We start from the raw sequence: 15965 nt of genomic DNA on the forward strand, positions 1-15965 counted from the left end.
ACACTTGAACAGGTCACCCAGAGAGGCTGTGGTGTCTCCTTCTTTGGAGACAGTCCACGCCAGACTGGACACAGCTCTGGGCAATCTGCTCGTCCTGGCCCTGCACTGAGCCAAGGGGTGGACTAGTTGATCCTAGTCCTGATGGACTGGATAGACCCTTCCACCCTCAACAGTTCTGTGGTTCTAGTGAGCACTGCTGCCATCCAAGTTGTCTCTGAACACAAAGTGCTTTTCATCCTGCCACTAACTCTTTGACAGGAGGCCACCACTCCCAAGGGAAAATGCAATAACCATTCAGCTGTGCTAGGTGGTAAATTTGCTTGTATTTTATGACTTAGCTCAAACCACATGATGCTGAAGAGCAGATGCTAGTCTGTACAGTAAAAAGCTACAACCATGCTCCTCCCTTGAGACTGCTCAAAACAATTTGTTGCTTCCAGTCACATGTGCACTACAGTCTCCTATTGTTTTCAGTAATTCAGTCTTAGCTATTGTGATTTGTAAACTGATAAAGTTATGTCAGTCACCATCTTATACTGTTCCAAAGTTGGCTTTATTTCCCCCCAGTGAAGACTATTTATCTTAGATCATGACAGTAATTACTACAATCCACTGTCAATAAATAGATGAGATTACAGACAATTTTCTTTAATATTGCATATTATTATATCATTCTTAAATTATGCTCCCTTGTATCTATTTCCTTTCTCTCTCTTTCCATCTCTCAAACCCATTGTCGTGCTATTAGCATTTTTTATCATTTCTCTCTGTTTTCAGTGGAATCCAGCAATCTGTGCTTTCCTAGTCCTCTCCTCTACCTGCTGCCTCTTTCTTTATTCATGGGACCCACCCAAGCCCCATCTTGGTTAGCCCTTCTGCTAATATACCTTGAAATAGTTTTTCTCACTGGTGTCTGTGAACTCCTCCCTTTTCTCCATTGTGTTGCCAGTATATCTTTCTATCAACGGGTACAGAAAAAATCGTGTTTTTGAAGACAGAATTAATGTACATGTCAATGCTAGCACAATCACAATCAAACAACGTGGGAACCTTGCAATTTCCAGACCTAATAAAACTGCTAATTCAATAATAGCAACAGAGGGATCTAGGTCTCCATCAAAAACCTCAGACACTGTGATAAGACATATTATTAATAATAGTTTTCTCTCTGCTAGATTTATATGCTGTTTTAGGAGCCTTGCATCTTTGTGTAAGCACATGTATGATGCTCCTTTCCCTCATATAAACATCCAACTATTCATCTCTTACATGAATAAGTAAAAGACCTGAGCAAACACAGCACACCTTGAGATAATGGCTACAGTCCTTCCCCAACGACATTAGATTTAAAGATATACACTGTACTTCAGCCTTACAAAGTTCTATGCATCTTCTTGCCCAGAAAAGCAATTTGTTTCATTTTATCAACATTGCCAATCATCATTAAAAAGGGACGGTGAGTGGATTTGGGGTTAGGCTGGTTTTGTTTGACAGTTATTCCAAGTCACACACAGTCTTTTTCTCCATTTCAGTATTGAGGCAAAACTATTGTTTCTGAACAGTCAGTACAGAACTTTTGAAACATACCCTTTGTTCACAAAGGCTGCCTTCATGAAAGCAGACTGCCATCTACTGCAGCTAGTGCTCCGGTAACTTTCTGATAAAAGCATGAGTATGCTCAGATCACCCTGTGATGAAAATGATTACATTTTCAGAGAACATATAAGAGATTTTAGAAGTTCTTGGACTGTCCCTGTCAAAACATCCATCCATGCAGCACAGTAATTTGAATTTAAGTGTCATTATCTGGAGTAAGTCTATGCTTGACCACCTGTAATACATTACAGTTAGGAACTCACTAGCCTGCACCTAGAGGAGTTTGATTTATAGGAAAACTGAAAGAATAGTTAAACAATTCTTCTCTAAAGATGATGATTCTTACATTCAAAATATGTCCAAAGTATGTGAGAACACCATGGTCTTCCCCAAAAAAAACATCTGTAGAAAAGAACTGAAGCCTTACAATTTCTTTTGGCTTACAGGAACGCTTAATAGTAAGGTGAGATGCTTTGTGAAAACATGAGTGCCTCATCTGTTTAGAGTCAATTAAGTAGATAGTGTATTTGTATTAAAGACAGTTTTATTAGGATGCTTGAAAGTGCAGTGTGTCTTGTTAACAATTGCATATGAAGACAGAAATACAGCATACCTCTTTATTGTGTACTCAGTGTTATAGAATTTTTTTGACAGAAGTGTTGAAAGAAATCAAAACAATTTCCTTTGCTGCAATGTTATATAAATTGCACTAAAATTTGACAACCACAATGAATTGGAACGCACTGCAAAGAGGCAAGTTGCACAAAGCCACCTTGACAAATGATACAAGTGACCACACTGTTCCCAAGGAAGCAAAGCTTTCAAACAAGTCACATGCATAAAGTGTTTGTGTTCTTATTCAGAGCACAGTACTGTAGCTAGAACCGCCATATCACTTCACAAGCAGAAAAATGCTGATGTCTGTATCCCCAATGTCCCTCTCAGATTTATGCCAGGTCATATCTTCTCTCTTTGCACTCCCCAACTTTTTATTTCATAATCTACTGTAACATAGAATCTAACAAAAGCTGAGTCCAGCTGGTGTATCAAACAAGTTACTTCTATTTAATTCATTAGTGTTTGTTTTCAGTTCCTCTTCACTACACAACTGACTTGCCACTTTGTGGTAAGCAGAATGTCACTGCTCCAAAGACTTAAAAAACTTCCATAATAACTTCTTCATGAAAAACTGCTGAACTTGCAACTTTCAAACACAGTAAGTACTAATATCATCTGCTGACATGAGGAATACTGCAAAAGACAGCCAAGATTCCACACCCAACATATTGCTGGAAGGACACAATCAGCTTCTATAGCACAAATGCCTCCCTCTGGAGGTAAAAAAAGAGTCTCAAAATTCAGGAAGATGTAAAGGCACAGGTCACACTGATATGCTTTAAAAGCAGGGGTAAAAAAAAATATAGGATGACCCTTTCTTTAGGAGCATGTGCAAGTGCGTACACAACACTGCTGCCAGCGTGTATTTGTGAGCAATGGGAGAGACTGGTGAGGAGAAGTGGTGTCAGGTTACGAAACACACCCTTTGCAAAGTTTAGTATAAAGCTTTAAGCCCCAGACTTGCTTTGTATGTCTCCATAAACCAACAATAAGATAAGAATCACAAACAATATTCACCAAACATGTCTGTGTTTTGCAACCTCTCCTCCTCTCTCCTTAACTGAAATTCCCCCAACCTTTATAATAGCATTCAAAAATAAGCAGTTTGCCTTTTCTGTAACATTGCTGGCAACATTTGAGAGTTAAGGCCTTTTCTGTGGTTATATTGCTATCTGAAATAAAGATATTGCAGGTAAAACAAAGAAGTCAATACACGACTGTCTTTGGAGATCAATGCAACTGAATATGCTCAATATCATATTGAATTTTTCTTCCCACCTCCCTCTATCCCCACAAAAAGTTTTAAAATCATACAAGGCACAAACAGCTAAACTGTTTCAGCAAGGTCCCGTCTCTTCCTTGCTGTTCCTCCTTTGGCCCTGGTTTAACAATCCTCTGTGGCTTCAGGTGATGACAGTGGGTCCCTTTCGCCCTGTCCTCTCATGAATCTGAGATATTTTCAGTGCGATTGCTATAAGAGGACTCAGCACAGCCTGAAGAGGAAGAAATGCAATGGATTACATAGAGCAGAAATATCAAGAGACAGCTTATATTTATCTATTCCCCTCTTTACTGTAGCATTATATAATAGTCAATTATTAAATGCAATTATAACAAAAAACCTTATGCATTTACACTGTGTTGTTGTACTTGATACACCACAATATCATGTCGTTTTCTGAAGTTTTACATTATAAATACCTAAGATGCACATAAAAGAGAAACCAGTAAATGTACCAAAATTGCAATGTCTCAGTGTAACAGGAATTGTGGAGCTCTTCTGAAATCTGCTGTACAAAACAGTTCAGAAATAACATATGTAGAATTATTTCTGTTCTGACAAGTGATGTATTAAACAGGACAAAAGCCACAGAAGCAGCATGAACTCTCAAGTTTCAGGCTACTGACCTTACTAAATGGTTTTATGTATGAAACCGCCCATATGGGTAAGTGCAGATAGCAGCTGTGATAGTACAATACGAAAACCAAGTAAAATACGATTTTTCAAATGACAACTAAATCTTCTCTCAGTTAATTATATGATACAGAAAGTTAAACTGGCAGAGCTGTTTTGTACAAAAACATATTTTAAGAGAATTATATATTTTATTGCTGAACTAGGATTTTAATTTTCTGACCCTCAAAAATTATTTTTTCCCTATCTCAAATAAACTACATTCTGTCTTTAAACCTGTCAGGTTTAAAAATCAAATCAAATCTGTGACTCTGAAGAGCTTAACAGATATCTTTTTACAAGCTTAATATAATTAATTATTTAAATCAGTTTTTCACCTAACAGTTTCTGGTAGTATGATTTGCTTTATTGATGTAAATGGTCAGATGGTTAAATGGTAGAGCGGGGAGACAAATTAACTGTGCAGGCAGAGTCATGATACAACACCAAGCATGCCATTATCAAGAGGGTTGATGATCAAACGTAGCTGTGTACAAGTGTGAGCGGTCTGACATTATTATTCAACAACCTCCACATTTGTAGATATCTATCAACTGAATAATGATTAAACAGAATACAAGCCCATTAAAGTCAAACTTGCTCAGAGAGATTAACACATGGAGCATGGATTCGCCTCGTGGACAAATCATGCAGAAATAAATAGTAAAATGTGCCAATTTATAGGGTCTGGACCATGTCGTTCCTTCTTTCCTGCACCATGGATTAAGGAAAACTGAAAGAAGCATCTGAACACTGTCTGGCACTCTCCTGAGAACCTTCTTCCATATCTAAGCTAAAAAGCACAGGAAAATTTAACAAAAAACCCTACTGAACTAGCTTTACTTTACCCTCATTTCTCAATCAACTAATTTACTCTGAAGAAACAAGAAGAAAAACAAAGCTCTACCCAGTGCTTTGAACAAAAAACCAAAATCAAATCAGTTTATGTGACACCCATTTACATAAACATTTTAGCTGCTGTTGTTTTGCCAAGTGGTTCCAATTACCATTAAAATATTCTGCTTCTTATAATCACACTTGTCAAAAGAGAAAAGCCTATTTTAGTTCTGTCCTCTCATACTTCAATTTAACTACACTTTCTTCATCCTGCAGATGTTAAAAAAGCGCATTCTTTTTGGAATAGCAAAAGCAGAGCAGAACAAGGAACAAGAGCTGCATATGCCTTTTAAAAACTCCTTCTCTCTGCAACGAACAGTTTACATTTCAGTTGCAAAATATAAGTCCCAGACAGCAGGCATTTATAGTTAACATAAACCTATAAAGACTTCTTAAAGATACTATCTTAAAGAGATATTGATTTGAAAATATTTTCCAAATGCTCATTTTACTTGAGAAGTTCTAAAACCTTTCTATTGTCAGGTCAACTTGCAATTGCAATCACTCTCTAAGTTTATAACGTATTTATTCCTTATAAACTATTTGTAAGATATAAAATGTTATCCTGTATGTAATATTTAAGAATAGAACTGTAAATTAGCAGAACTAGTGACTTTAATCAGAAAAAAAAACAAGTTTTTTGTTTTGCAAGAACAAATAGAAGCTATACCACTAAAAAAAAGTAACTAGGATAATTAAGGATAATTATTCACATGAGGAAATGCTTCAAACATGCAGCTATCTAATGTAAGGCAAAAAATTATTCAAAGCACTTTGCATGGGAATAATCAGTACCAGAATGGTCTGAGGTGTGTTATTCCTGGTTGGTTGATGCAGTATTTTAGTTCTCTGTGACCTTGTAAGAAAATTCTGTTCAACTACCTTTCTCCTAGTCAAGCTCTAGATAAGATTTGTCCCATGATGCAGCCAGTTTATTAAAAGCTCGGGCAGGGCTGAAGTGTACCTAATTGCATGTTAAAAGGTCAGCAGGTGCCTGGACTTTGGCTTTGGACAAACATTTTTCTCAATACAGGTGGTCAAGCATCAAGAAACACCTTGTTAAAACCTGTGTAGCACAAGCTACAACTTGACAACTTTCATCAAAAAATCATGCAATTCTGATGCCAAAATCATAACCTGTTCAGACTTTGCCTAGAAAGCTCACGAATCTTTTCTCTCAAGTCTCTTGCCTAGTCTGTGTTGAATTTCAGTCTTGCTAGGGAAAACCAAATATAGATGAGTTTTACATAGTCTAGGCATGGACATTTTCTGTAAGGTCTTAAAATCACATTTCTCAGTCCACTGCAAGTCTCAAAAACAAGTTGCCTGACCAGTTGCATCAGTGAAAAGAATTCTGCAGATCTTATCTGGGAAAAATAAAGCAGAAAAAGCTCAGAGAATGGTAATAACCTCAACGGGACCCAAAGCATTTTAGTGAACACAAGTAACTACAACTCTCTTTTATGGTTCTCAAATTTTTGCTCTGTCTTCTCTTCCTGTATTGATCTGCATTTTGCACACAGCATCATGTCCACCAGCATTATTTTGGGCTCTCTCAGCTTTAAATGTACCCAAGCAAATAAGCAGGGTGTAATAATAAAAATATGGGGTCAAGTTATTTGTATACATACTGGCATTTGTAAAACATGAAGCACTACCCCATTTGTTCCTTGAATTCTGGGACCACAGAGAGAGATAATGGAAAGCCATTTGAATTAGCCAGTCATTAAAAGAATGCGCTGCTGGAGGCAAAGATCCAGCATCAATAAGCTAAGCCTTGTGTGACTGTTACATGGTGTATAAGCATTTAGGCACCTGAATTACTAATAACCAAAAGGACACTGGACAGTAATTATTTCAGAGCAAGTGCTCATGCCTTGCTACAGATTTCTAAGCAGAGCTGGCACAGTATTACATGTTCCAGAAGAATTCACTTTCCTGGAACAATTTTTAATGCCTCAAAATTAAAGAGAGATAAACAAGTCAGTTAGTACAGCATGAAGTCATCAAAGAAGGACTATAGTTTAACATTTGGAGCTCTGCCAAGATAGCAGATGTGCCAAGTGTTTTCTATCTTTGCATCCTCCCCTTCTAAAAACTGCTATCAAATCCAAAATTCTACCTCTTCAGCTGCTTGTCTATCAGATTTAATATCAATTAAAGTAGTTTTCTAATTCCTCAAAGTAGCCTTCAGAAAAACATGCTTGCAGATTGTTTTGAAGTCACCAAAAGCTGTTCTTGCTAGGTGTTGTTGTTATTGTTTTATAAATTATGATAAGCCTTGAAGCTTCATAGGAATCCTTTTCACTCATAACACTTAAATTCGTTCTAAGTCCTTCTCATCATTTACACATTATAAAGAAGGCAGCTCAGAGATCAGGGTAACTGTAATAGCTCTAAGTCCAAGAACAAGGACACAGAGGAGTTATGAAATAACTCCTTCCTTTCTTACCTGTCCCTGCTCCCATGTCATTTTCCCTTGTTTCATGTGCCTGCTTACAGCTGCTGTTACCCCTTCTTAACCTGGGGCAGCAGAATCGGTTTTACTTTAACTTAGGGAAGAGAAAAAGAAAGGCAGAAGAGAGTGGGGAATCTCCCAAACATGTTTTGATGGCCTTACTTACCAGAAGGATCTTTTCCTTTGGCTGTAATGTATTTTGAAAATCAAACAAATACACTTACAAAGCAACACTTAAGTGATGGAAGAGACATATAGAATGGATTAAAGCAACTGCAAAGTGAGCTCAGCATTAGCAAGCACTCAGCACTAAACACACAGCCTGGCACCATATTGTATATCCTGCATATGGGGTAAACGCACAGGTCATCTCAGAGTGCCCGCCTGGTGGACAGATAGTTGTTGGGTCTTGTATTCCAAAAAAACAGAATTATTTGGAAAAGTTTATGCTACAGCCACCAGTCCTAAAAGATCTAAGCAATGTGGATAACCTGGTTAATCATGGAACAAACTGACTGGGTCTCTAACATCCACAGCACTGGTGGTGGTCACCTCATTACAATGAAGCTACACGTGATATGGGGAAAAGGGAACTGCCATCTCTATTTAACTAACTACTTCTACTGACTACTAACTACTGCTTGCTAACTCAAATAAAGCAATAAAAAGGGCCAAAAGGCCAGCTGTTCTGCCCCGAGCAGTAGAGAAGGGCATGCATGAGGCATAAAAAAGACAGGAGGAAAATGTATCCTGAGTGGTGCTTGGAAATATGTATGTTTGCAACAGATCAGTTCTTTTCTAGCACATCCAAAGAGCTCAGATTGAAGCTTAGGTTTAATGAACCTGTTTCCTTGATTCAGGAAATATTTTATAATTACTATCACATGATATATTTTTCCAAGATAACATGAAAACAAACTACCCCTTCCAGTTCCAACTTAGAGTGAAAGTTGTTCACTATAAAGCTTCAGGCAGAATTTGACGTTAAATTATTTAAATAGCATACACACAGAAGGTTGATCAAACAGATGGAAATCTCCATGTCCCACATCCCTTCAAAGAAAATCTATGAATAGTAAAGGCAAAACTTTATATGAACTCTGTGACCCATACTGTACATTTAATAGCCAACCAGAGGCATGCTAAAAGACCCAATGCGTCAAAAATAAATGAAGAGGCAGTAACTCTCTAGTAAACTGCACTTGTGCATAGGTGTTGTTAAGAACATTTTGATAGAACCCTATAGAAACTTTTCATTTTATCTCTGTTAAATAATATTGGGCAAAAGGGCTTCTAGGTTATTGATTCCAGTTCCGTGCTCTGAGACAAACTTATGTTTGTGAGTGATAAACAATCCCTTTATACAATCACCACATATATATAATCATATATAATCCCAATTTTTTATATAAGTCCTTACAAAGGTCTACCTGAAAATGAGTTTCTTTTTTCCTCTGCTATTTGTTATTCAAAAATTGTGTCAGAAATTCAGTCTTTGATGGTGAAGACACTTTTTATGTCAATGACTTTTTTAGTTGGCGTGTCTTTTTGGACAAAGCACAATGAAACAACTCTTGCTCCAAAATCACTGTGTGGTTGCTGTTAATCTACTGATTCTTTAGATACCTAGTACCTAATTCAACAGACTTTGGCTACAGTAATTGTAGCATTTGTGATTCACTGTATCCCAGTTAAGGAGTACTTCATATGGACTGAATGGGTCTATGACAACACCTATTTATTTCTATTGCAATTCAAGTAATGAATAATAACATATTGTAAACAGAGCTGGTTAGTTAATATGTAGAACAATCCAGATTATTCACTACACTGCTTCCAGGGTGTTTAGTCTGCAACAGCAGCAAAATCGTGTTGTTGGAGGGAACACTGCTTTCATGAATGAAACAATTCAAAACAATTCTGCATAATGAGTCATTTCATTTTTGGTGTTTGTATATGAATGTTCCTGTTTGGATCTTATCCAAGTTCGATAATGTATCCAGGTGGCTAGAAAAAAGACAAGCAGATATTTAACCATCTGTTGGGATTCATAAATCGGGAACAAGTTGATCTGTAAAACAAAGCTATAAATGAATTTAAAGGTCAAAAAACTCATATTTTAGTTCTTTGTGCCCATTCATCTACTCATCTCTAGATCTTCATTTGCATTTGATTTAGCATAGCTACTAACCTTATTAAATTTATACAAAGAACTATTCTAATGCATAAAGGCCCAAGACTTTACATAGAAGTTTGTTGTTTATTATAAAGCAATAAAACTCCAGAAATTGCTAGTTGGATGCCTATTTGACTGATGAAAGCCAAAGAAATCATCTTTTTTAAGAATATGTTCCAAGGTAGCTAGAAAGCAGCCTTCTCAGTAATATACAGTGATGAGGTACATCCCAGTGATAAGAAGCAGCAACAGACTGTTATTCCATTTTAAGGTGAACATTCACATTTTAGAAAAGTGTTGGGCATTGTTTTAAATACTTTGTTTTAGCCTGCATAGAACCAGATGCCATCATAATTATAAACTGTGATTTTAAAATGCTGACAGCAAATTGTTTTTAATGTACTTTTGCACAGAACTTGACAGTCATTTACCATTAATCACTCCTGATTTTTATTCCTGTTGATACTGGCTTATAGGAGGAACTGAACTAGTCATGGAAATGGAGTAACTATTCCTTAATTCCCAGGTGATCATGATGCTGCTTCTGCCAATTTCCTTGAACTGATCATAGAGCAGGCAGTGACCACAGATATTCACATTTACCTGTGACCTTGGACTTCTAATCATTAGCATGTTTTACTACTTTCCCTTGGACTTTTCTGTTGTTGATCAAGCGGTTGGCTATGCTTTATTTGTTCCAAGGTGGAAAGTATTAACCAATTAATTGTATGAAGATGCTACTAAAATAACATTTGGGTGACCCTTACATTCATTAATAGCTACTGTTTGGCCCACATATGAATTGGAACAAAAGGCCCTTATGAGCCTTGCTTCTCTCTAGTTACAAGAATGCTCTTATAGAAGCTCTGAAAGTGGAAAGTAAACACTTACAGGCCATGACACCTGAAAATCAGCTCTTCCTCTGAGAGTCATGGAGACATAGATAGAACTGAAGCACAATGAGGTATGAAGAAAGCCTCACTTGAGCACAACTCATTTAAGTGGCCCCATGGTGCCAAAATTGTGCCAAACGAAAGTCACAAGTTCAAGCATCCTAAACAGCACTTCAGAGTATCTCAGGTTTTCTGTTGGCTGTCAAAACAAATGCACTGTAGCACTCTCCAAGTAGTTGAAACTTGATGATATCGAGCATAGTTATATATCTTTTTTCAAATCGTATTCTGGACAAGTGTTGCTCATACAGCACACTTGCTTCTTATGCAGTAATGGCTGCTCCACAAGCAAATGTTAGGTACTGCAAATGAGGGAAAAAGAGTCACAGTGGAAAGAGAACAAAGACACTCAAACAATGCTAAGACTGGCTAGCTAGGTATCATGTATATATAGATACAAGGTAATGCTAAAACATCACAAGCATTTCTATTTACTGCTACTGGTTCTACACCTAGAACAGAATATTACAGTCTGTCCAAATTGCAAATTTGTCTATCCAAGAATTCAGATGAACTGGAAGGTAACAAGGTCTGGCCCTTGCCTTCATTCAGAAGGCATGAACAAACACACAGAGAAAAGCATATAAAACTTTTCATGCACAATCTTCTAACATTTCACACAAAGAATCATTACACTTGGCTGAATAAATAAGGCTACTGAGCTGTCCTAAAAGTTTAACAAGCTTTTTGATTTTATGTCATAAATCATATCCTACTTTCACAATAAGAAGTGACAAAAAGTTAACAGAAGAGGTTTCTTTTGGGGGGAAATTTTCCCAAATTCCCATTATTTGACTTTTAAAATTATAAAGAAAAATAAATTCAATTGGAATTGCAGCTGTACTAAATATGGGTGATTTCATTCACATTTAGAGAAACAATTTATACTAAACATGGAATGGTTTCAATCACACCCTGTGGATAGCCACCTTGCTTATGAAGGACATCTGTGAAAATCAACTTACAAAAAAAAACAAGAAAAGATTTCTGCTTGAGCTTTCCAGATTATTGACTAATAATGATAAGACCAGATATACATGGTAAATTAACACTCAAACATCAGAACCACACAAGGGCAAAACTCATCAATTTCACAGAGGTTTGGTTTTAGTTCAGAGAACCACGTAACTCCTCCATCACCTGGCCAGCAGAGCTGGTCCTAAGCACAGTTACTGTGGGCAGAGCCCAGACCAGTAAGGCAAACCCGAAATTGAGTAAAAACCCTGAATCAACACAGAGCTTGATCTGTTGCTAGATTTCTACCCCATTCTTTCATTTTAAGAATCCCCTCATTCTTTAATCAGTACAGTGTTATTATAACTAAAAACAATTAAAATAATTAATTGAGAAGTACTGCTGATACAGAAAACATTTTTATTTCTTCCCAGCTAATTCAGAATCAAGACCGAGCTTATGTTTGTATTCAACACGTTTAGATTCAGGTGGAAGAAACTCAGACTTGGTAGAAGAGGCCATAAAGTGGCACTGTTATTTGAGTCAATTGGTTGAAATGCATATGTGTTGCATAGCGTGAAACAGAGATTCAAGTGTCACATACCCAAAGAACTGCAAACTGTCCTAAAATGGGTTATAGTTTTAATGCATGAGTTTATCATTTTAAGAGAAATGAGATGATACTCTCCCTGGAACATGAAAATAAAGGTGAGATTCATCTCTCCAAAAAGTATAGCATCTGTTTTGAGTTATCTCCTTCCACCCCCTCCTAGTGTCAGTGGAGATAAAACCACTTGAAGGGAGCAATTTATCTCAGACTAACACAGGTGGCTATGTAAGGTTAGATACTGCAGGATATGTAGAACTGTCTTCTAGAGATGCTTTCACTCACTGGGGACAGAGTACTAAAGACTAAATTAGATGAATACAGTTAAGTGAGATTAATCCAACTCTAACAATACAGTATAACAATTTCACAGGAAAGCCTGCTTTTCTTTTGACACTGTCAGTCACTAAAATGTGTTAAATTCCTGATTTTAAATAAAGCAAATGCCAAGCTGAAGAGAAACTACTAATTGATACTTTACAAATAAATAATTGAAATTATTTGTTGGATATAAAGATTTGTGTACCTTAATTCTTAGGCATTACAAATGTACTTGTAAATGTACTAGTACCTGTAAAAAAAAATATTAAATACTTTTATGTTGCTCTACCTCCCACAGCAGATTTCACCAGTTCAGGTTTTGTCAAGTATGTAGTAAGTCTCCATGTTTGAACATCAGTTTTAGCAAGATCTGAGTACCCTCAGAACAGTTTCACCTTACAGACTCACTCTAAGGATAACACGTCAGTGAAGACGGAATAAGACTTTCACGGATACTTTTTCTTAAAGAAAAATACCAGCACTTGGAAGTAGTACTTTTGTGTTTATCAGTAATAGCAACCAAAACTTGAGGGGGAGCGAGCATTAGCAAGCTGGTGTCGCAAACCTATTTTGGAAATTTTGATTAATTTGCTTGTTTGCTGTAGTAAAATGAAAACTAAATAGTATCTCAGGAGTTATGATTATCCAAAGAAGTAGAATCAACCGGAATTTTCAACAGGCAGAAACACAGGGCAATGAAAATCATTCATCTTCAAACTCCCTATAAAAATAATCAAAAAAAAAAAAAAAGGTACCGAAAGAAGGTGATCCAATAAGCAGAAGCAACAATGTGTTTACTTAAGCATTTAAGCAACAAATATATATTTTTTTGTTTTATAATATATAATGTATGGAACTAACAGTGTTATTCCTGATCAGCTGTTACAGGCACAGTGTAATGATACAGAATTTAAATGTCATCACCTAGCCAATTACAAAGATCAGATATACTTAGACTAAAATAAGCATTTATCCCAAATGTAACAAAATCTTGCTACTCACTCTCTTCCACATACTCCACTGAAGATTATCAAATGCTCTTCTGAAAAAAAATATTGTTATTTTTGTACTACCATGAGAATCTCCTAAAATCAAATGTACGTATTCCCTCAAAACCTGTCATATGGGGCAACCTAGCGATCAGGCCCAGTCAGAATGATTTTATGAAAGGCAGGTCCTGCTTGATGAACCTGATCTCCTTCTGCAACAGCATGACACTCTCAGTGGATGAGGGAAAGGCTGTGCATGTTGTCTTTCTAGACTTCAGAAAGGCTTTTGACACCATTTCCCACAGCATTCTCCTGGAGAAACTGGCTGCTCTTGGCTTGGATGGGTGTATGCTTTGTGGGGTTAAAAGCTGGCTGGGTGGCCAGGCCCAAAGAGTCATGAATGGAGCTAAATCCAGTTGAAGGCTGGTCCCAAGTGAAGTCCCCCAGGGCTCAGTACTGGGGCCAGTTCTCTTCATTATCTTCATCAATGATCTGGATGAGGGGATCGAGCACACCCTCAGTAAGTTTGCAGATGACACCAAGTTAGGTGCACGTGTCGATCTGCTCGAGGGTAAGAGGGCTCTGCAGGAGGATCTGGATAGGCTGGACCGATGGGCTGAGGCCAACTGTATTGAAGTTCAACAAGGCCAAGTGCCAGGTCCTGCACTTGAGGTACAACAACCCCACGCAACACTATAGGCTAGGGAAAGAGTCACAGAATCACAGAATCATCTAGGTTGGAAGAGACCTCCAAGATCACCAAGTCCAACCTCTGACCTAATACTAACAAATCCTCCACTAAACCATATCACTAAGCTCTACATCTAAATGTCTTTTAAAGACCTCCAGGGATGGTGACTCAACCACTTCCCTGGGCAGCCCATTCCAATGCCTAACAACCCTTTCAGTAAAGAAGCTTTTCCTAATATCCAACCTAAACCTCCCCTGGCACAACTTTAGCCCATTCCCCCTTGTCCTGTCACCAGGCACATGGGAGAATAGACCAACCCCCACCTCGCTACAACCCCCTTTAATGTACCTGTAGAGTGCGATAAGGTCGCCCCTGAGCCTCCTCTTCTCCAGGCTGAACAATCTCAGCTCCCTCAGCTGCTCCTCATAAGCCTTGTTCTCCAGACCCCTCACCAGCTTCGTTGCCCTTCTCTGGATTCACTCGAGCACCTCCATGTCCTTCTTGTAGTGAGGGGCCCAAAACTGAACACAGTACTCAAGGAGAGCTGCCTGGCAGAAAGGGACACAGGGGTATTTGTTGATAGCCATCTGATCATGAGCCAGCTGTGTGCCCAGGTGGCAAAGAAGGCCAACAGCATCCTGGCTTGTATCAGAAATTGCATGGCTAGCAGGACTAGAGAAGTGATTGTCCCTCTGTACTTGGCTCTGGTGAGGCCACACCTTGAGCACTGTGCTCAGCGTTGCGTCCCTCACTACAAGAAGGACATCGAGGTGCTGGAGTATGTCCAAAGAAGAGCAACAAGGCTGGTAAGGCGTCTAGAGAACAAGTCTTATGAGGAGCAGCTGAGGAAGCTGGGATTGTTTAGCCTGAAGAAAAAGAGGCTCAGGGGAGACCTTATCATGCTCTACAATTATCTGAAAGGAGGCTATAGCAAGGTGGGGATCAGTCTCTTCTCCCAAGCACCAAATGATAAGACCAGAGGAAATGGCCTTAAGTTGCACCAGTGGAAGTTTAGGTTGGATATTAGGAAATACTTCTTCACTGAAAGGGTTGTGAAGTATTGGAACAGGCTGCCCAGAAAAGTAGTTGAGTCACCATTCCTGGAAGTCTTCAAAAAACGTGTAGATGTAGTAGATGACCTTCAGAGGTCCCTTCCAACCCCAGCTGTTCTGTGATTCTGTGATAATTCCTTTTAATCTTATGACAGGATGAGATGTAGAGCTTAGTGACATGGTTTAATGATGGACTTGGCAGTGTTAGGTTAAAGGTTGGACTAGATCATCTTAGATGTCTTTTCCAACCTTAATGGTTCTACAGTTCTGTAATTCCATGATTCCATATGCCTGTGGGATACAATCTATGACCCTGAAGTTCATAATGCCCCATTGCTGGCGGCAATGTAACCAGCCAGGGCAAGGAAAGAGGAGCAGTGGGAACTGTGCTATATACAATGAGAAACTAGATGAAGAATTCATTGCATTAATCAAGCTGAAATGACTATTTGTCCCAGCGTTTTGCACACGGTAAGAGATAAGAAGGATGTCTACAAGACTAGGTATTTCCTAAGGCTGTCTGAATGTTAAAATATCTACCTGTCTTCACTGTGCAGTAAAGCTCGGCTTTTCAAGGTAATGCCGTTTCTTCCCCTGGAATTACCAGTTCACTAGTATCTTGGATAAACAGAAAGAAATGTAACAATCAGAAAAGCTCTGGCACATGTATAGAAAAAGATGTACAGACTTTTTTTCTGT

General features: G+C 38.1%; 1 protein-coding gene across 1 annotated transcript in view; it reads right to left on the bottom strand.

Moving 5' to 3' along the window:
• Positions 1–2103: 2103 nt before the first annotated feature.
• The window catches only part of PGM5 (phosphoglucomutase 5), an 83907-nt gene continuing 70045 nt past the window's right edge, over positions 2104–15965 (bottom strand). The window contains exon 11 of the mRNA XM_035565869.2: positions 2104–3707. Coding sequence (XP_035421762.1) covers positions 3618–3707 — 90 coding nt within the window. The 3' untranslated portion in view covers positions 2104–3617. The remainder of the gene's footprint in view (positions 3708–15965) is intronic.

The sequence above is a fragment of the Cygnus atratus genome, chromosome Z (genome assembly GCF_013377495.2).
Source record: "Cygnus atratus isolate AKBS03 ecotype Queensland, Australia chromosome Z, CAtr_DNAZoo_HiC_assembly, whole genome shotgun sequence".
Taxonomy (NCBI): Eukaryota; Metazoa; Chordata; class Aves; order Anseriformes; family Anatidae; genus Cygnus; species Cygnus atratus.